Here is a 22,037-nt window from a genome sequence, read left to right on the forward strand (position 1 = left end):
AGATTACTTAGAGCGGGCCAATCATTGATTGTTACGAACAACAATGCTCACAGATCAAAGTGCTCCTGTTTGTGCTCATCCCACACACGTACACCTGGTCTGTTCCACAAAAGTAGAAGTTCTTCAACTAGTGGCCTCAGGTACACATCGATGTCGTTGTCAGGTTGCCTTGGGCCTTGGATGAGCACTGGCATCATAATAAACTTACGCTTTATGCATAACCAGGGAGGAAGGTTGTAGATACATAGAGTAACAGGCCAAGTGCTATGACTACTGCTCTGCTCCCCGAAAGGATTCATACCATCCATACTTAAAGCAAACCTTAAGTTTCTTGCGTCATTTCCAAACTCCGGGAATTCTCTATCGATTGCTCTCCACTGGGACCCATCAGCAAGGTGTCTCAACATATTCTCTACCTTATGGTCTTCTTTGTGCCATCGCAACAACTTTGCATGGTCTTTGTTTCCGAACAGACGTTTCAAGCGTGGTATTATAGGAGCATACCACATAATCTTGGCAGGGATTTTCTTCGTGGGACGTTCGCCCTCAACATCACCAGGGTCATCTTGCCTGATCTTATACCATGATGCATGACATACCGGGCATGCATCTAACTTCTCGTACTCCTCGCCATGGTAGAGGATGCAGTCATTAGGACATACATGTATCTTCTAGATTTCTAATCCCAAAGGGCAGACTACCTGTTTTGCTTCATACGTAGTGAAGGGCAATTCGTTATCCTTCGGAAGCATCTTCTTTTGGATTTTTAGTAACTCCCCAAATCCCTTGTCAGATACACCATTCTTTGCCTTCCATTGCAGCAATTCCAGTGTGGTACCCAACTTTTTCTGTCCCACATCACAAGTTGGGTATAGCAATTTCTTGTGATCCTCTAGCATACGCTCAAACTTGATCTTCTCCTTTTCACTTTCGCATTCTCTTTGTGCATCACGAATGGCCTGACTAAGATCATCAGCGGGCTCATCTTCTGCCACTACCTCTTCTTCAGCTTCCCCCATTGCAGTATCGTTGAAGGCACCATATTCAGCAATAATGTTATCATCGTCCCATTGTTCTTCTTCATCTTCTTCCATTACAACCCTAGTTTCTCCATGCTTCGTCCAACAAATATAGTTTGGCATGAAACCCGACTTCAACAAGTGTGAAAGAAGGCTCCTTGAGCTAACATATTCCTTCAAATTCTTACATATGGCACATGGGCAGCACATGAAACCATCGTGTTTGTTTGCCTCCGCCACACGTAAGAAAGAATGCACGCCCTCAATGAACTCTTGGGAGCATCGATTAGCATTGTACATCCAATGCCGGCTCATCTGCATTACATGACATACATACCATATTAAAATCTAGAACATAATTAGTTAATTATACGACATGCATGCCACCACACAAGGTATTAATTTATGAAAGTCTCGCTACAATGTAGACAATCCCAACTACCACTAAAAAACTAAAGCTAAAATGCACTTCAGCAGCATAAGGATTTCGCGACCAATCCCAACTAAAACAGACAGATCATACATTTGTTCAACATCTATGGGCTTCTTCCGCAGGATCACTGCCTCATTAGCCGCCGTAGCCGCCTGTGCAAGAGAGTTCTGCACATGTTCAACATACTCTTCCTCCCAGTACCAGCCTGAACATCCAGTGCCATCCCACTGAAATTAAAACAAAAAATTAGAACTTTAATCACAATCATCATGAAAATAAGTATAAATTAACCATAATCATCAAATGCGATAAAATAACTAACATTGCGATCCGGACACTTGTAGAAGATACGGCCCTTGTTGGGACACTCCTTCCTCACCTGGTACTCCATCAGAATCTTCTCCTCACACTTGCCGCATGCAATGAGAGGAAGGTCTGGCCTCAGCCGCTTTGGAACCCGATGAGAGGCCGAGGACTCGGAAGCAGTTGCCTTCTACTCTCTATACTCATTTTTAATATAATATAAATTTCTCATTTTATAAACAAATAAAATTAAAAAACTCTAAAATTCTCTATATCTCTAAACCATGAAGTGTGCTATGCATGCTAGAATTGAAAACTCAATGCTAGTTTTGAATAACTACTTTAACCTTCCTTCATCCAAATACGCAAACTTTAAAGTGATTTTGAGCTTAATTGGCTTACAAATAAAAAAATCTAACATAAAAAACCACATATATCTAGTCCACAAAATGAAATAAGCTACTGATGAAACATGAGAGTATAAAGTTGGTAACCTTCAGAACCGAAGAATTAATGGAGGAATGGAAGAAATCTTGTGATACACCGGTAATGAGGAAGAAGAGAGGCCGGCGATGAAGCAAGAACACTGAGCTCGAAGTGGCTCGGGCTCGGGGAGGAACAAGGCCAGGCTATATAGGAGGGGATCTTTAGTCTCAGTTGGAGACAGAAACCAGGACTAAAGGTCCCTTCCTAGTCCCGGACAGAGCCTCCAGCCGGGAGTAGGCTTTTACTCCCGGTTGGAGGGACCAACCGGGAGTAAAAGTTAACCTTTAATCCCGGTTGGTAACTCCAACTGGGACTAAGGGTCCCCTATAGCAAAAGCCTACCGCAGTAGCCGTTGGGCAGGGACCTTTAGTCCCGGTTAGAGCTACAAACCGGGACAAAAGGTATCTCTAGTTCCGGGCGCGAAAAATACTGGGACTAAAGCCAAATTTTGAGGTGGGATCAAAGGTCGTTTCTCTACTAGTGTAGACAACTGGTGCTAAAGAGGTGTTGGTTGACAAAGCCTTCTAGCAAACCAACTTGGCAACTAGTTTTGGGGAGGCGCTAATCGACTAAGCCTCTGAACAAACCATCCACTTAGACACTGCCAATGAGCGGCTGTTTGGCAAAGGCATAACACTATGTTAGTTGACGACCCTTATGTGGAAGATGGTGTAGACCTCTGCGCGATGTGGAGCAAGAATTCCTTGATGCAAGAATTTTTAAAAAGTTTGAGCGAACAAAATGTAAAAAATGTCAAAATTGAAACATGATCTTATGCTGTTGTAGCCGAGGGCAAGTAATGTTGGTCCAATGCTAGCTTCATTCAAGGAGCTACATGACAACACTTACCTATCCAAAAAAATGGTATGTCCAATGGGATACAAGTACGAAAAATCCATACATATCATAGTAATTGTATATTTGTGTCATGACGATTATATGGACTTTGATGCATGTCCTGTGTACATAGCTACATGGTACAAGTACAAGATGGTCAAGGAAAAGGTGGAGAATGGCGAGCCACAGAAGAAACCACCCATGAAGCCATGAAGATTGTGTCATATTTCCCTATAATTCCTCATTTGCGGAAGTCGATCAAGGAGACAACAAGATACTATGGCATGTGAAGAGCAAATACTAAAAATTTTCAAAAGCAAAATATACTTCCCCTGATCGTAAATGTAACTAAATCCATCTAGTAGGTTTGTCTTAAGTCAATTTTTAAAACTATGGTCATCAGTTTCTAAAATTATATATAGATTGACAAAACAAGATTGACATTAATAGGTTTATTATAGAAAACCATTGTAATATAAAGTTAGCTTAATTAAAATAACTTATATATTGATATATGCTCACTAGTAAAAAAAGGGCTTCTATTCCCGGCTGCCAACCCCCTTTATTCCCGGTTACACAGCCGGGAATAGGAGTTCGGGAATAATGGGTTAGTAGCCGGGAATAGAAGTGGACCTTTCATCCCGGTTGGGGATACCAACCGGGACTAAAAAGGTAGCCATGCCAGCGCCTGGGCTGGCCCCTTTATTCCCGGTTAGTATTACCAACCGGGACTAAAGGGTCTTTTTTTTCTTTTCCTGCTTATTTCAATTGATGATTCTTTTTTGTTTTAATTTGGTTTTCGAATATGCATTATTCACTGCAAAGTAATATACGTATACGCGCGCGTACTATAAAGTTTTCGCTCGATCAATGCACGCAAGCAACACAAGTAAAAGTAAACTAAAACATAATATTACATTTCATCGTCACATGTAAAGTTTGCATTAATTGTACATTTCATTATCACATGTTCTTTGGATCAATATGAAATTTGGCTTTCATCATCACATATTTGGGTCATAGTAAAACTCGCCGCCGGGAGTTAAGACCTGATCATTCAGAAATCCACCTATTGTCTCTTGGATTGCTTTGAGATGGTGTGTGTCCAGGGTTTTTTCCTTCAACCAACGAGTCTTCAATTTTGAGATATGAGATAAAGAAAAAGTATATTAGTATGTATATGTATATGTATATATATATATATATATATATATATATATGTGTGTGTGTGTGTATCAAGAATAATGATAAATAAATTGTATCTATCACGAATATATATAAATATATGAAGAATATATATATATATATATATATATATATATATATGTGTACACTTACCCTTTTTCCTCTAGACTAGTTCTTTTTGAGCACACTCTCATGAACTCGCAAACATAGTATCCACAGAGATTGGTCCCCTAGGGCTGCAGTAGAACCCACTTTACGAGAAAAAGATTCGTCATCATCCGAGCATAGGGAAATTGAACTAAGGTAGGTATATAGTACTTACTTTGTATAGCACTACTTTCAGTGGCACTTTGCGTTTCATATGGTGTTCCTGACAGACCTTTTCCCAACAGCTACCAAATAACATAAAAAATATTTGGACCATTAATTTGCATGCAGAGAGACTGGAATAGTTTTGCTAGTGAGACTGCAATTACCTCTGAATAATATCTATCATCTCTTGGAACTCTTTTTGCTCTTTTCTCATCGAGTCCCAGATGCCTAGATGACCTTTCTCCAGATCGAGTTCCATCAATATCCAGTGTTCACTGCCATGTCCATTAACACTCATTAATTAGCTAACAGGTACAGTGAACATATATATATGGATACACGATCGTCGACATTATGAACACTTACCTGAAGTTGTAGGGGAAGAGTATACATTTCTTGTCACGTTGCTTCTCTAAGAACATCTTGATATTGGCCTTCGTTTCTGCTTTCCATGTTGGATGGGGTTTAGGGTTTTTGAATACGATATGTGGATCAATGAAACCAATATAAGTACACCCTCTCTTTTTGCACTCTCCCATCTCAAACCTGCATCATATATATAGAGTGAGGATAATAAACACAGACATGTACGTACGTAGCGACTTATTATTAATTAGTAGAAAGAATCACTTACAGACAATAGCAGCTGATGAGAGTCTTGTCGAGAGAGTTTCGGTTGACTAGTTGGTGTAATTCAGCAAACTCAATGTACATAACGTCATCGCCACGGAACCAATGGTGGTCTTTGATTCTGATAGAAATATAGAACTCTTTCCGGTGACATGCGTCGAGGTACAAGGTGTTTAGCTTGAACAATTGTGTACCCAGTTCATTGATGGTCTTAGGATTCCATAGACTCCTGCCATGCTCATATTTCTGCCATTCATCCGCTACCGGCGCACTTTTGAAGAGGAAATCGCCAAGGTCGATACCTCTCATAGCATAAAAGTTAGCAAGTTCCATCATATCCACTTCTTTATCAGCAGGTATTTCCATCATATCCAGCATATCTATGTTTGAACCATATTCATTAGCAATAACTAGAGGAGGGACTGATTGCAATTCTTGTTCTCTAAGTTGTGCAACAGTTTTCCCTGCTTTAGCAGCTTTCTTGATTATCTTGCTAAGAGTGTGGTCAAAGTCTGATGGTGGCGAGGGCTTACGAGCTTGCCACCTCTTTTTCTGCTCAGCTTCCACCATCCGCCTTAGTTTAGCTGGAGGTAGGTGGAAGTGCTTCTGCTCCTGCTGCTTTCTCTTCCCTGTGCCTGAGAAGAATGCTTTGACGATTTTTTTAACCTCATCATCTAACTCCTCTTTACTCATTTCACTAGGCAATTTCTATGGAATTGGCCTTGGTTTCACGGGGGCCTTCTTGGTCATCTTCGTCGGCGAGGCAGATAGCTTATTTGTTTGTAGCCGTCTTCCCTGGTTCATGGGAGGAGGTGGGGGAACAGGCGTTGGAGACCTTCGAGGCGGCGTTGGGGAATGCCTTGGAGGTGGGGGAATAGTCATTGGAGACCTTCGAGGCGGCGTTGGGGAACGCCTTGGAGGTGGGGGAACAGGCATTGGAGACCTTCGAGGCGGCGTTGGGGAACGCCTTGGAGGTGGGGGAACAGGCATTGGAGACCTTCGAGGCGACATTGGGGAACGCCTTGGAGGCAGTGGTGGCGGCGGTGGAGACCGTCTTGGAGATGGTGGGGATGCAGGCATGTCTTCTACCCCATCGTAACCGCCGCCCGGAGCACTATGCTTGTCTGGTGATTGTACTATTGGACTTAGATTGGGGGAGGCCCTGTTGTGTGCGTACAGAAGACAATGAGTCAATTGTTATTTAAGAGGCAATATAAAATTAATAAAAAAATTGTTTTGTTCACTTTCATCCGTACCTATTGTGCAGCAACGGCTTCTCGGGAATATTGATGTAGCACTTGTGCCATGCAATGAATGACTTCTCTGCTTCTCCCACGGTCTTCTCCCCGTCACCTCCATGAATGTCAAGAGGCACATCGCTAAAACCTTCAATAGCTTTATCCACCGAGACGGTAGCATATCTAGCTGGTACTACTGCCCCATGGATTCTTGGTGCCTTGGTACGGTCGATAGGGTTTACAACACCAATAGCCACCTTCACTGTGCCATTATCTTTTGGAATGTGCAGCTCACATGATGTAAAAGGTTCAGTAACATCATCCACGGGGAAGCGCAGCTCTGCATCTTTTATGGCATCAGGCAGCTCCATAGAAGCACAACTGCTTCTCAACTGATCAAGGGGGCTAATGTTGATTCCCGAAGCTATTGTAATCCCGTGGGCACTCAATTGTATTTGCACTTGCCTTGCGACTTCCTCTTGCATTTTCGCTTGCATTTCTTTTTCTCGCCTTTGTGATTCAAGCACCGCTTCCCATGACTCAATAACATATTGCTGCAAGATGCGGATCCTCTCTGCCTCCTCATCCTTCCATCTCTGGTGGCTTCTGTATGAATCGATCCATTCAGGGAAACCTTGCACCCACAAAATGGCCCCTTTGCCTCTAGTTCGTCCAGAATGCTTAGCGGTCCCGATGGAATATGTCAGTTCATCTTTCTCTCTGTTGGGCCGGAATAGTCCACTATCTCTAGCTTTTAGAATTTGAATCAACCTTTCTGTTGCTCTTTCGAGATTTGTGCCATGGACGAGCTTCCTGGTGACTGGGTCCAATCCTCCCCCATGACCTAAAAACCAACGCTTTGTGCGTTCAGGCCACGGTGCTGATTCAGGTACGACCCCCTTGGCAAAAAGGTCTGCTTCTATTTTTTGCCACTTGGGAACGGAAGTCGCGTAGCCACCTGATCCCATGTTATGGTGGCATTGCTTTTGTCTGGAATTCTCTTGGTTCCTTCTCATCCGTTCCGCACTCTCTTCTGATGTCTTGTACTGTACAAATTCCTCCTAGTAGGGCCTTGCCTTCACGATTGGGCCCTTATCGTTCCAATTTGGAGTCTTGTTCTTCTTGACGTATGATTTGTACAGCTGCTTCTTCCAATATTGGAATTGGGTGGCCATCTTCTTCATTATCTAGTGCCTAACTCGCTCCGTCAACCTTTCATGGGTGATGTCTTCATGATAATCATCTGTTTGGAGCGTGAAATGTGCAAGAACATCTTGCCAAATCAGCTCCTTGTCCTTATCAGAGACATAACTAATATGAGGAGCATTGTTATTTTTTTCCATTCACAGGCATTGATCAGTAAGGATGAAAACGGACGGAATCGAACGGAGAACTCTTCGACCGTTTTCTACTTTTACATTTGAATACGAAAACGAAAACGAAAGCGGACAAACCGAATACGAAAACGAACACGAACTTACGGAATATCGAGAATTTTGAAAACGAAACAATTCGAGCGGAATTATATCGAACACGGTCGGTATATGAGAATTCAATACGAACCGACCCACAGTGCATAACATTAAACAAGTTCATGGCCAAATACATAACAAGTTCGCGACTAACAAGTGCATGATCTAGTTCAAATTAACAAGTGCATGACCCGTGGTCTTAAGTAGTACGACACACAATTAACAGAACATGAACATCTAGAGCTCATAAGCATCATCCATGATGTCAGGATCAGAGTTCCCATCGCTCTCCATGTCTTTTGCATCCTCATTGTCCTCCTTAGAGTCCCCATCGCCCTCCTTGTCCTTGTCTTAGAAATTTGCAAAGTGAATATATATAGAGGAGCATTAGGGAGTTCCATAGAATCAGCCGAGTTGCATATGGCAGCTAGCTAGTGCATCCGATCCATCTCTCCTTGCCAGAACATGCATATGCTGATAATTAAGGCTTACTGATAATGCAATGCACTCTCTTTGGGTATTAGTGTGATCAGTGTATGAGAATAAGAAATGTTTTTATTTGTGCTACAATCAACCCAATCCTCCCTCCAGTAGGCCACCAGTACTAGACCAAGTACATGCATGCCACGGCACCATATATAGATGGAGTTGAAAGTGTGTGCAGTGTGCTACTCCACTCAACAAGATAGCTTTAACAGCAACCAACATCAAATATAGACAGAGGAGAGGATAAACATACCTCAATTTTCAGTTTAGCCACAACATTAGTCAAAGCATCAACTTCAAGATCACTCACAATTGATCCAACCACTTTCGCATCTGAACAAAATATTAGTAAGGGGAAAATATCAATGCACTATTATGCTGCGATTACAAGTGTATAACTGAAAAAAGAGATAAAATGACCACCTTTACTTGCTGCAGCAACCCAGTCCTTTGTGCAAATTAATGCCTATACCATCTCGGGATCAAGACGACTGCGATAGGGATCAACAACACGACCAGCAGCACTAAATGCAGACTCGGATGCTACCGTTGATACTTGTACAGCCATTAAATCCCGAACAATCTGTGAAAGGATAGGATACTCTTCTCTCTTGTTTTTCCACCAAGCTAAGATGTCAAACTCACCAACAATTTTCAGTAGTGGTTCCCCCATATACCTCTCCAACTCATTTGTCTCAACCATAGCATGTTCACTTTCATCATATAGGAATTCTTCTAGGTCATGGTCTACATTTCCCATTAATACATCAGCTGTGTTACTAGGTCCAGGTGCAGCCACACTACTAGTTTTCTTTGCTGGTGCAGGAGCAGAACTAGCATAAAAGTTGTATAGTTTCTTTACCACACAAATAAACTCATCGAGTGCAAGTTGATAGTGATCACCATGGAACTTCTTCATGTAGTACTCTATTAGCCTTTTCTTATACCTTGGATCAAGAAAACAAGCTACAGCTAGAGCAATGTTGGACTGTTCCCAATATTTTTTAAATTTTGCATTCATAGCAACAGCCATTTCTCTAATTGTATCATCTTCATTAAAGCACCAATCATCTAGCAAGATCTTTATATCACAGAAACCTCTATAAAATAAGTTTGCAGTAGGATATGAAGTGCCAGAGAGAATTTCAGTGAGATCATAAAATTTCTTGAGACAACATAAATTGTCAAAGCCTTTTCCCATTCAACAGAACATGGAGAAATCTTAGCATACCTACGGCGATTTGAAGACTTCAGTCTAATAAATGCATCCTTGTAGTACAAGGCATCTCTCAGCATTAGGTAGGTAGAATTCCACCTTGTTGACACATCAATTTGAATACCCCTCTTTGTATCCAACCCAGCTTCGGTGGCACACTTCATAAGCTCTTCCCACTGCAATGGAGACCCTTTCACAGCTAGCACAAGTGATTTGACCTTGCTAATTGTTTCTGAAATGACTTTCAACCCATCTCTAGCAACCAAATTGAGAATATGACATGCACATCTGACATGAAAAAACAGCCCATCACACACTAGGGAGCCATTACCATTCTCTTTTAGATCTGAAATTATATCATTGACAGCCACTTCATTTGAACTAGCATTATCCAAAGTCAATGCAAACAATCTTTTCTCAATGTACCATTTAACCATAACTTCACTGAATGTCTCAGATAACTTAGCACCAGTATGTCTACCTTTTACATTGAAGAAACCAATAATTCTCTTTTGGATACGCCAATTATCATCTATCCAATGAATTGTAACACACATGTATCCTTTGTTTTGGCATGAGGTCCACATGTCCATTGTTGCACTAAAGTGGCACTTGATAGTTTTTAAGTGTGCATACAAAGTTTCCTTTTCTTCAAGATATCTGTCCATTATTTCTTTCCTAACAGTGACACGAGACTTTATCGGAAAGCTAGGCCGAAGAGATTTTATGAAATCAACAAGATACTAATGCTCAACTATATTGAAAGGATATTCATGCATGGTGATTGCCAAGTTCAATTTCCTCAAGCTAACTTCTTGGTCATATTTGAAAGGCACGATATGAGCAATTTCAGAACCAGTGTTCTTACCAACATTAAGCTGTTGTTGTCCCTCCACAATACTGTGCTTTGACCTCAAATGGCTCTTGAATGCAGTCGTCCCACAAGGGCCCTCAGCTCTGTACCTCTTATTGCACCTAGCGAAATTGCAGAACCCCCACAGCTGCTCATACTACTTTCCATCCACCTCTATAACCTCCTTTTTCTTGGTGAAATACTTCCAGACATGTGATGTGCATTTTTTGTACCTCTTGCTAGAAAGATGAGCCTGCTCTTCATCATCTTGATCATCTTCGCTGATATTAACTGGAGCTGCAGGTGTGTCTGTTGCTGGTGCACCACCAGGTTGGGCTGGGCCAGTGCCAGTGCCAGCGCCAGTTGAAGGGTCGAGATGGCGACTAGAGGGGGGGTGAATAGTCTTTTCTAAAACTTAATCACGTTGGCTAACCAAAACAAGTGCGGAATTAAAACTATCGGTCCAGCCGAGACTACACCCCTCAATCTATGTTCACAAGCACCTTGCAAAGATACTAATCAAGCAACAAAGGTGCCGGGCTAGCTAGAGCTCTCCTAACCAATTCTAGGAGCAAGGTCACACAAACCTATGCCACTAGTACTTTAAGCAACAAGGGAGCTCCTACACATGCTAGTAAGCTAAAGCACAAAGCCAACTAAACTCACTAGCAAAGCTCAATAACAAGGCAACCAATGCCTAATTAGAGAGCGTAAATACTTAGCTACACAAACTAAGCAATGTGACTAACAAGGTTACTAAAACCAAATTAGCCACGCAAGGGAGCTACTTCTATGCTACACAAGCAAGAAGGTAATTAGCAAGCTACACAAGCTATCTAATTACAAGAGCAACTACACAAGCTTAATATGTATAAAAGTAATTGCAAGCTTGTGCAACGGGGATGCAAACCAATGGGAAGAATAAGGTTGACACGATGATTTTTCTCCCGAGGTTCACGTGTTTGCCAACACGCTAGTCCCCGTTGTGTCGACCGCTCACTTGGTGGTTCGGCGGCTAAATAGCATCACCCGCTAAGCCCGCACGTCGGGCGCCGCAAGAACCTACCCCTTGAGTGAGGGTAGCTCAATGACACGCTTTACTAGAGTTGCTCTTCGCGGCTCCCGCGGGGCGAGCACAATGCCCCTCACAAGCACTTCTCCAGAGTGCCGCACAAGCTTCTTGCGTGCTTTGACGGAGACCACCACCAAGCCGTCTAGGAGGTGGCAACCTCCAAGAGTAACAAGCACCACCGGCTTGCAACTCGATCACCTAGTGCCACTTGATGCAACCTCATGATGCAATTGCACTAGAATCGCTCACTCACACAATCGGATGATCACTATCAAGTATATGTGTGATGGAGGGCTCCCAAGCACTTACAAGCATAGACACTAAGTCCCTTGAGGTGCTCCACACCAGCCATGGCCGAAGGCCACTTCTATTTATAGCCCCAAGGGCTAAACTAGCCGTTACCCCTTCACTGGGCAACGGTCGGGCCAACCGGACGCTCCGGTCGTGTTGACCGGACGCTGGACCTCAGCGTCCGGTCGCCCGCAGACGACCACGTGTCCAGATTCCAACGGTCACTTGACCTGACCGGATGCAGCAGCTTTCAACTGACCGGACGCTGAACCACCAGCGTCCGGTCGTTTCCAGTAAGGTACCGACCTCGACCGGACGCGTCCGGTCACACTTGATCGGACGCAGCCAGCATCCGATCACACTCCAGCTTCTGCATCACCGTACATTAGCCTGACCGGACACAGCCTGCCAGCGTCTGGTGCATTCAGATCCAGCGTCCGGTCAGTTGACCGACGCCAGCATCTTCGCGACTAACTCGTTCTCACTTCTAACTTCTTCATCCTTGCTCCAATGAGCCAACCACAAGAATTTGCATCCGGCGCAATAGAAAATAGGCATTCCATTTTCTCGAAAGCGCCGAAACCCAAAACCCATCTCACCCCTGCAAACACCACCTCCTTTGTAAATGTGCCAACACCACCAAGTGTACACCACCATATGTATGTGTGTTAGCATTTTCACAATCATTTCCCAAAGGATGTTAGCAACTCAACTTGCCACGCCACTCGATCCTAGCGACAATGCAAAGTTAGATCACTCGAGTGGCACTAGATGACCGATATGCAAACAAGTTTGCCCCTCTTGATAGTACGGCCATCTATCCTAAACCCGGTCATAAACTTCTCTACACACCTATGACCGGTGAAATGAAATGCCCTAGGTTATACCTTTGCCTTGCGCATTCCATTCCATCTCCTTCAATGTCGATGCAACATATGCACCAACACGATCAACAATGATATGATCCACTTCATATCATCACGTGATCATATTGGTTCATTGATCTTGACTTCACTTGCTCTTCACCGTTGCCATCGTCCATCGGCACCAAGTCTTGCTCAAGCTTCACCGCCACGCGGTCCATCACTCCAAAGCCTTCGACTTGCCCTTCACGCTTGCAACCGGTCCATCAAGCCAAGTCTTGTCTTGATCTTCTCCACCTTGATCACATGACTCAATGTCATGTCTCATGTGCATTTAAGCTCCTTCATCATCACATGTGTGAGCTTTGCAACATCTCCAAGCCATTTTCACCTTCATGGCATATGTTGCTCACACACATGTACCTGTGGACTAATCACCTGTGTATCTCACATAAACACAATTAGTCCACCTAGGTTGTCACTCAATTACCAAAACCAACAAGGACCTTTCACCAGTGCAACTGGTGTCAATGTCAACAATAGGAGCACTGAAACCGATCACTGAAACTGACGCTGCTACGGATGCTTGTGTGGCTGGACTATCACAAGTTCCAGAGCTAATACTCTGAGATGCAGACCTTTTATTCCTAGATCCCGATGATCAAGCAAAATGACCAAAATAAGTTAGAGTACTGATAAAAATATCTCAGATTTTTCCCAATAAAAACTATATCAGATTTTGATAAAAACTATAGTTTTTCCCAATAAAAATATCAGATTTTGCAGGACAAAATATTAATTACAAAGGCAAATCAATGCTGCACCAAAATAGAAGACTAGGTTTTATCTAGCCTCATAGCCCGTGCTTATCTAATCTTTGTGTCAGGTTTTGGTTTTGTGTCCAGAAAAAAAAGATGTTCCAATCCTAAGTGCACCAGGCTTTATTACTCAGTGCAGAACTGAATAATACTAAGTTGATGTTCCAATCCTGAATTTTTGGAGGGGATTAGTGTATGTCCCTAGCCAGCAGACTCATATGTACCGCTCCAGCATTGACAAACAACACACATATCAAGACTACAAATCTTAAGAAAAGAAAACATACTGAACGATGCATCAGATATATCATACATGTTCAGAGTTGAGACTAAAACTTTCTACTCAGTATGATATCACACGTCCACAACTAAAACTTCATCAATCTAGAAACATATATGTCTTACACGTGCTAGCTAGTAGTGCATGTCTGCAAAGCTTCTAGCACGGGTTCTATATGAGAGCATACGACAATGTAAAATAGCTAGCAGGAGCAGCCAAGCGGAACATCAAGACCCCAGATCGATCGTACCTGGAGCTGGAGGTGGCGCTGGAGAAGTCGTAGCTGCCGGTGCCGGTGCCCGTGCTGTCGGCGGCGCAAAAAGTTGGCGCACGGTCTTGGTCTTGGCCTTGGCCTTGCCCTTCGTGGGAGCAGAAACGCCGTCTTCGGTGGGCGCCATCGATGGGCACTGCGGTCGGCGGTGTTGGCTGGCAGTGGCAGGCAGAGAGCTGCAGGGCGCAGCGGTGCTCCCGGCGTACCGCGAGAACTTGGCCGGCGCGGCGGACCACCTGGAGCGCTCGTCGCGGGCGCGGAGGTTCAAGGCGCGCCTCCTCGCCGACCTTCGGCACGCGCGTGGGGATGACGGACGGCGCCGCCAGCGCTAGCCAAAGCAATAGGGACTAGGGAGGGGGCAGACTAAGGAGCCGTCGGGCAGTCACGCTGGGGAGTGGGGACTGGGGATGGGGAGTGGGAGTTTGGGGATTAGGGTTAGCTTCGTTATTGGGCTGGGCTAGTGCACTGCTGGGCTAGTGCCCTGCTGGGCTAGTACATGGGCTAGTGCCCTCTGCCCTGCTGGACCAAATTCGGTTACAAACTGAATTTAAATTCGGTATATTGCGAATATAATGTAGAAATGTAGAAATCGAACGAACAAATGCCCAAACCGATTTCGTACCGAATTTCGAATTATGTACTCCGTATTTCGTTTTCGAATTTAGTATCCGTTTTATCCGAAAAAACGAATTCGATCGGGTTAAATGTAGAAAACGACTGCGGTTCGGTTCGGGATATTTCTGTATCGTTTTCATCCATATTGATCAGGAGCTTGTCCCTTACAAGGTACCCATAGTGGTACACAAATTTCTAGGCATATTGTCCTAGTGGTTCGCCTGTAGCCACGTTGAATTCTGAGGTGATGTAGCGGCCTTCCAATGGCTTTTTGGCCCCTCGAACATTCTTTGTGTTCCCCGTCATCATCGTCGATCTAGATGGCTATGTATGCATAGAAACACAAAAAGTATTATAAAACGAAGGTCGATCCAGTGGGCTACATGTATGCATAATAAATAAATGAGAGCTAGATATTGAGAAATATATACCTCGCCGGAATTATCTTCATGATCGAGATTCAAGTATTGACTCCCGTCGTCTTCCTGCTGGTCATTATCAACATCGGCACAATGTTCAGTGTCGGCGTTGATAATATCCATCATTTCCGCCTCCAGGTCATCATCTCTTGGGTCGGCCATAGAGAGCCTAAACAATTATAAAACAATAATTATGCAATTAGGGTTTCATAGACATTTCATACACATTTCGGGGCGGTGGTGCCTACGCGGGGCGGCTGGCCAGCGTCGGTGGCCGGGGAGGGTTTAGGGTGGTTTAGGGTTTAGGGTTTAGGGTGGTTTAGGGTTTAGGGTGGTTTAGGGTTTAGGGTATAGGCCACATGGTATCAGAATATAATACAATTGATTTTATCTTCTTTCTTTCTTTGGCCAGTATGCCATCTTTGATTGTATTGAAACTTTTACTTTGAAAGCCTACCATAAAGCATACTAAGCAATTCTACGTCTTTGTAAATGAAATCATCTTCAAGGATGGTAAACAATTAACAAGGTAGGCAATGCATCAAGTAGGTAACATTTGAATTAATCAACTTAATGCAATAGGTAACATAGGTGATAAACTTTTTAAAGTAAACAAGGTAATGGTTTAATGCATAAACCAGGGCTTGCCTTCGTTGACGATCTCGGGTTCCGGATCAGTACCACAATTATCGAATCCCGAGACAACCGGGGATTCTTCCACAACTTGCTCAACTAGAATCGGTTCACTCTTGGATTCTACACAAAATAATAACATATGCTTCAACATGATGATAATGTAAACATGATGCTTTCATGGTGCATGAAATATGACCAAAACAAGATCAAACCCTAAACCTAACACTTAGGGTTTGCTTTTATCCATTTTTGAATTAATTTGGAAATAAGCTCAAAACAAACTTGTTCCAAATGACCTCAAAATTTTATGTAAGCTTCCTCATGACAAATTAGTGTACCAAAACATATTTCATAATTTTTGGAGTTATGCAGTGGCCTACAAAAATCATGGAAATTACATTTATCAATTAATTGACTGAATTTTTGAACATTAAAAATTTATTCAAATTTCAAGTTTCATATTTTTAAACCATAATAGAACATGTACAGAAGCAACACACAAATTTTAAGAATTTTTGGAGCTGTAATTATTTTCCTATGAATTTCCAAAGTTGCTGCACTATTCAAAATCCAGAAAATAAGAAATCTCCCTGTTCTCTCTCCCTCTCTCTCACTGACGACCCGGCCCCGCATGTCAGCGACCCAAACAGAGCGCACGGCGGTGCTGTTGACTCTGGCCGACCAAACTCGCCGGCGGCGAGGCTCCGGCGAGGCGGACCGCACCAGCATGACCAACACCACCCCGCGAACTTACCCTGACACCTAGAACAGCAGCAGACGCACCGGAGGAAGCTCTACGTCAGCCATGGCGGCCACGACGGTGAGACACACTCCGACGTGACTAGGCTATGACTAGGAAAACGATCGAGCTTACGAGCAACAGGATGTCATGGGAAAGGCGCGGCGTCGGGGGCGTCGGGACGATGCCCTCCGGTGAGGAAGAAGGCGCGGCGTCGGTGGTGGCCGGGGGCTCCTCAGTGACGGGTGCGGCGTCGGGGCTACTCCAGCGAGGTGGGCGAGCCTCGGGGTGCCCTCCGGTGAGGAAGGCGGCATCGGGGGTGGCCAGGGAGGCGAATCGGCGGCGGCGGAGCTCTAGGGACGCGCTGAAGACGAAGACAATCAATGAGGAGGAAGAGAGAAGGGAGGCGGCGGTTTATACGAGAGAGACCTTTAGTCCCAGCTCCATCCACCGCCCGGGACTAAAGCACCTTTAGTCTCGGCTCCTGTCACCAGCCGAGACTAAAGGGGGACCTTTAGTTTCGGCTCCATCCACCGCCCGGGACTAAAGCACCTTTAGTCCTGGCTCCATCCACCGCCTGGGACTAAAGGGTGGACCTTTAGTCCCGGCTGTTGGAAGGAGCCGGAACTAAAGGATTTTTTGGCAGACCGCCAAATGCAGCCCACCTTTAGTCCTAGCTGGTGGCAGGAGTCGGGACTAAAGGTGGGCTACATTTTCATTTACCGCCAACTTTTAAGCAGATCAATTTATTTTATATATGTTTTGTATTTAAATGTTTAAGTCTTATTATTTGCGCAGTAAATTCAATACTAGGCATAAATTTTTTTAGAAAAAGTAATAAACTTTATTTTCATTTACTGCACAAAAAAAATATGTGACCTAAACTATTATGTTTTTTATTATAAATGTTGAACATAATGCAACTAATACTCACTATTTTCGTTAATGCAAAAATGTAGACTTTAATTGAAATTATTAAATTTATTGGTTTTTGACAGTAAATTAGTTTTCACGTAATTGTAACGTAAATCTTTAGGTTCTTCATTAATCATTGTATAATTAATCGGTGAGTTCGGGCGCAAATTCAATTAAAGTTAAAAAAGTACCAAACCACCTCAGAAAAATCTCAAACTTGGTGCTGGCTACACACAGGGCATTTGTAGTCTAGAGAAAAAGTTTGAGACCAATCCGGCACTGGAAAGCAAATGGACTTCAGAGTCCGAGAGAACCTAGATGTATAAATAGGGTTCGACGAAAGGTTCTATATACCTCTGTGAAGCATGTCGACTCTGCCTATGTCGAAATGGCTTGAAATTTTTTTGGCAGTCATTTACACCCAAAATATGGCCCCACACAACATCTTAGATTTTTCTGATAATTATTTTTATTATTACATTTTTCTTTGTGCCGCGTGAGACGAAATACGGCGAATTACATATTCAAAACAATATAATTTTGCGTCAACCTCCACAAATATTTGTCTCCTAGGGCACAAGAGACCATTTGGCAAAGTTTGGCACCATTCCGGATCATTTAGGGGGTGGACCCAGTTCAACGTATAATTAATCGGTGAATTCGCACGGAAATTCAATTAAAGTGCAAAAAGCACCAAACCAGCTCAGAAAAATCTCAAACTTGGTGGTGGCTATACATAAGGCATTTGAAGTCTTGAGAAAAAGTTTCAGCCCAATCCGGCACTAGAAAGCACATAGACCTCAGAATCCCAGAGAACCTAAGTGTATAGGGTTCGACGAAAGGTTCTATATACCTCTGTGAAGCACGTCGACTCCGCCTATGTTGAAATGGCTTAAAAATTTTTTGGCAGTCATTTACACCCAAAATATGGCCCCACACAAGATCTTAGGTTTTTCTGATAATTATTTTTATTATTACATTTTTCTTTGTGCCGTGTGAGATGAAATTCGACGAATTACATATTCAAAACAATATAATTTTGCATCAACCTCCACAAATATTTGTCTCCTAGGGTACAAGAGACCATTTGGCAAAGTTTGGCACCATTCTGGATCTTTTCGGGGGTGCACTCAGTTCAACGTATAATTAATCGGTGAATTCGCGCGGAAATTCAATTAAAGTGCAAAAAGCACCAAACCAGCTCAGAAAAATCTCGAACTTGGTGGTGGCTTCACACAGGGCATTTGCAGTCTTGAAAAAAAGTTTGAGATCAATCCGGCACTAGAAAGTACATGGACCTCAGAATCCCAAAGAACTTAGGTGTATAGATAGGGTTCGATGAAAGGTTCTATATATCTCTGTGAAGCACGTCGACTCCGCCTATGTCGAAATGGCTTGAAATTTTTTTGGCAGTCATTTACCCCCAAAATATGGGCCCACACAAGATGTTAGGTTTTTCTGATAATTATTTTTATTATTACATTTTTCTTTGTGCCGCGTGAGACGAAATACGGTGAATTATAGATTGAAAACACTAGAATTTTGCGTCGAAATACGGTAAAATAAAACTTAAAAACTTATGTGTGAAAATTATATTTTTCCCCTAAAATCTAAAACTATTTTTTCAACAAAAGACTCTAAAAATCAAAGTATACTTAAGAAAAGAATATAAATGAAACTAATAAACTAAAACTATTTACTTTTTTAATGACTACTAGCGGAAGCTTTATTTCCGGTTAGAGGTTATAACCAGGAACAAAGAGCAATATTTATTCCCGTCTAAAGTCTCCAGCCGAGACTAAACATTTAGTCCCGGTTAGTGGCTCTAGCCGGGACTAAATGTCGATCTTTAGTCACGGTTACAGCCTCTAACTGGGACTAAAGGTTTGCCTGCCGAGCTAGCAGCGTTGGGCAGCGACCTTTACTCCCGGCTCGAGGGTATAGCCGGGATTAAATCTCCTTCACTCCCGGGTTCAAAAAATACTGGGAGTAACTCCGAAAATGGTGCCAAGACAAAAGGTCTGTTTTCTACTAGTGGCTACATGTGAAAGTAATTTTTTTTGAACTTCTATTTGTGACAAAAGGAAGTGTACCCATCAAGTTTGTAATTAAAAATAACCATCTAAATATGCATAGGAAAGGATTGATATAGAGTCATTATTACACAAGTGTATGAGTTATAGGCCCGTTCGCTTCGCTGAAAAAACAAGCCAAAACATTGCTCCGGCTGATTTGTTGTGAGAGAAAAACACTGTTGCGGCTGAAAAAATAAGCTAAAAATAGATTATAAGAGAAGCGAACATGGCCATATAATATTAAGATCGTTTATGTCACCAAAACTACATGATTTGCCATCCCAACTAACGTAAATTAACCTGTTCTTCTCGCTACTCGCATATAGAACAGATATTAAATAATGGAAGTACTTACATGTTACATCCACAGATCAACCCAAGAAAATGGGACCAAAATTCCATTAATGGACAAAGCAGAAACGACGAAACAGGAGCAAAGGGGCCCGAAGATAAAGTCAAATACATGCATGCATGCATATAATATGCTGAGCTAATCACATAATAATTCACATTTTTATTTAACCACATGGCCCGTTCATCTCTCTGTCCCTCTTTCTGCAGTATTTACTCATTAACAACATCGTATATGCACTTTACATGTGTGTTAAACACTTCAAATGTAATCACCACAAACACGAACTTATCCGCTGCTCATCAACACAGCAACATCATAATATAATAAGAAGGGGGGGAAATAACACCACATGAAATGCCGGTAGTAATTTGCATCTGCAGGCTATATAAACAGTAATTAATTCACACTGATGAACTGTTTCTTCTTCCGTGGGTTCTTGCACTGAGTGATGGATTAGCACCAGTTGCTTAGCCCATGGACGTCGAAGTGCACCGGGACGTCATCCTTGCCGCCGTAGACACACTGCCCCGCCGCCTGCAGGGCGCCTTGCTGGCTCGCGGCGGCCTGGAAGGCACTGTCGAAGTACTCCGACCACCTGAGCTCGTCCAGCGCGCCGGCGTAGCAGCTGTCGACGTGGCCGGCATCAGCCACCGCGCTTGCCCCGAGCTCCAACCATGGGAAGCTGCCGCCGGTGATGTTGGTGTTGCAGTGTTCGGCCTCTGCCATCGAGGTCAGCGCGCTGGGACTGGAGGCCGACGGGACGACCGGCGCCGGCGGGATGGAGCCGCAGTGCTGCTGCTGCAGCGCGTCCATGTTGAAGCAGGCCCCCTGAAAGTAGCACGGCCTTGACAGCGACGAAGACGGCACCCCGTCGCCGGCGATGGGCCAGTCCAACTCCACCGGGAGCTTCGTCACGCCGTCCAGCATTGATGGCCCCTCGAACGGCGCCGCCTGGATTGGTGTAGTAGTCGGGATGAGATCGACGTCCCCGAACACCGCGCGGCGGCTGACGGTGGTGGTGGCAGTCGCCGCCGCCGCGGCAGGCTCGGTGAGCGGTTGGTGGGTGGCGGGGTCGATGCCGCGCTCCCTGAGCCTCTTCTTGATGTACGAGTTCCAGAAGTTCTTGACCTCGTTGTCCGTCCGGCCAGGCAGCTGCGCCGCAATCTGAGACCACCTGGCCATGTTAATCACCATGCACACGCAGAGTTATTAGATTCTCGCTAGCTCCATTGTTGCTCGCCATGCATGTAAGTATATTTGCAACTAACATCGAAGAGCTAGCATAGTTGTTCGCAGACAATGCAAAGATGCATGAAAAAAGCTTACTTGTTTCCCAGCAAGGAGTGGAGGTGTATGATGAGGTCCTCCTCCTCTTGTGAGAATGTTCCCCTCTTGAGGTCTGGCCTCAGGTAGTTTATCCACCTCAGCCTGCAGCTCTTGCCACACCTGTCGAGGCCTGAACAGAAACAGATCGATTAGCCAAACAACACTGTAATGCACCACAGTTTACAACCAAGTACTGAACTTCTGCCGCTGCTGCTAGCAAGTGAAGGTCGCTGCTAGCAAGTAATTCTGTCTGTGCATCTATACATGCAAGCAAATGATACCTGCAAGCTTGGGCACGGAGCTCCAGCAGCCGTGGCCGTACTGGGCAATGTGGTTCATGAGCTTCTCGTCCTCCTCGGGGGACCAGAGCCCTCTCCTCAGCTTCTTCTTGTGGCAGCACGACTGCTTCGCCATGCCGGGCAACCCGTGGATGTCGTCGATCGATCGGTTGGCCTCACTCTGAGGCGCGCGCCAACCGATCCTTGACGATGATCGATCGTTATATGGAAGGCGATCGAGATATGATGGTGGCAGGCTAAGGGCCGAATTGAAGAGAGGCCAGGAGAAAGAGAGACATAAAAGAGATGCCAGCACCAGCAGCCAGCCGGTGTGTGCGGTGTGCCGTGCCGAGCTGCCTGGAGCGAAGAGCGAGAGGAAGAGGGAGGTCGCTCTCAGGTAGGTGCAGGTACAGTGCGGTGCCGCTTGGCCTGGCTGCCTTTACAAGTGGAGCAACAGCGCTAGCGCGCGCCCACACTTTGCTGGGTTGCACGGTTGCACAGCGGAGCAGCTCGCTTCTCTTGGCTCGCTTTGCTAGCTAGTCTGCTAGAGGGCCGCCGGGCCGTGGTAGCCCCTGGAAAAATAAATAAAGTTTGGCCATGGATCGTGTCGTGAT

The 22,037-nt window shown here is 44.2% G+C and overlaps 1 protein-coding gene across 1 annotated transcript; it reads right to left on the reverse strand.

Moving 5' to 3' along the window:
* Window positions 1–19,958: 19,958 nt before the first annotated feature.
* On the reverse strand, window positions 19,959–21,670 carry LOC136539975 (transcription factor MYB8-like). The gene is made up of 3 exons (XM_066531957.1): window positions 21,427–21,670; window positions 21,146–21,275; window positions 19,959–20,993 (listed from the first exon to the last, which is right to left on the reverse strand). The coding sequence occupies exons 1-3, from the start codon at window positions 21,557–21,559 to the stop codon at window positions 20,273–20,275; spliced, it is 984 nt and encodes a 327-aa protein (XP_066388054.1). The 5' UTR covers window positions 21,560–21,670; the 3' UTR covers window positions 19,959–20,272.
* Window positions 21,671–22,037: the final 367 nt, after the last annotated feature.

The sequence above is a fragment of the Miscanthus floridulus genome, chromosome 2, assembly GCF_019320115.1.
Source record: "Miscanthus floridulus cultivar M001 chromosome 2, ASM1932011v1, whole genome shotgun sequence".
Classification (NCBI taxonomy): Eukaryota; Viridiplantae; Streptophyta; class Magnoliopsida; order Poales; family Poaceae; genus Miscanthus; species Miscanthus floridulus.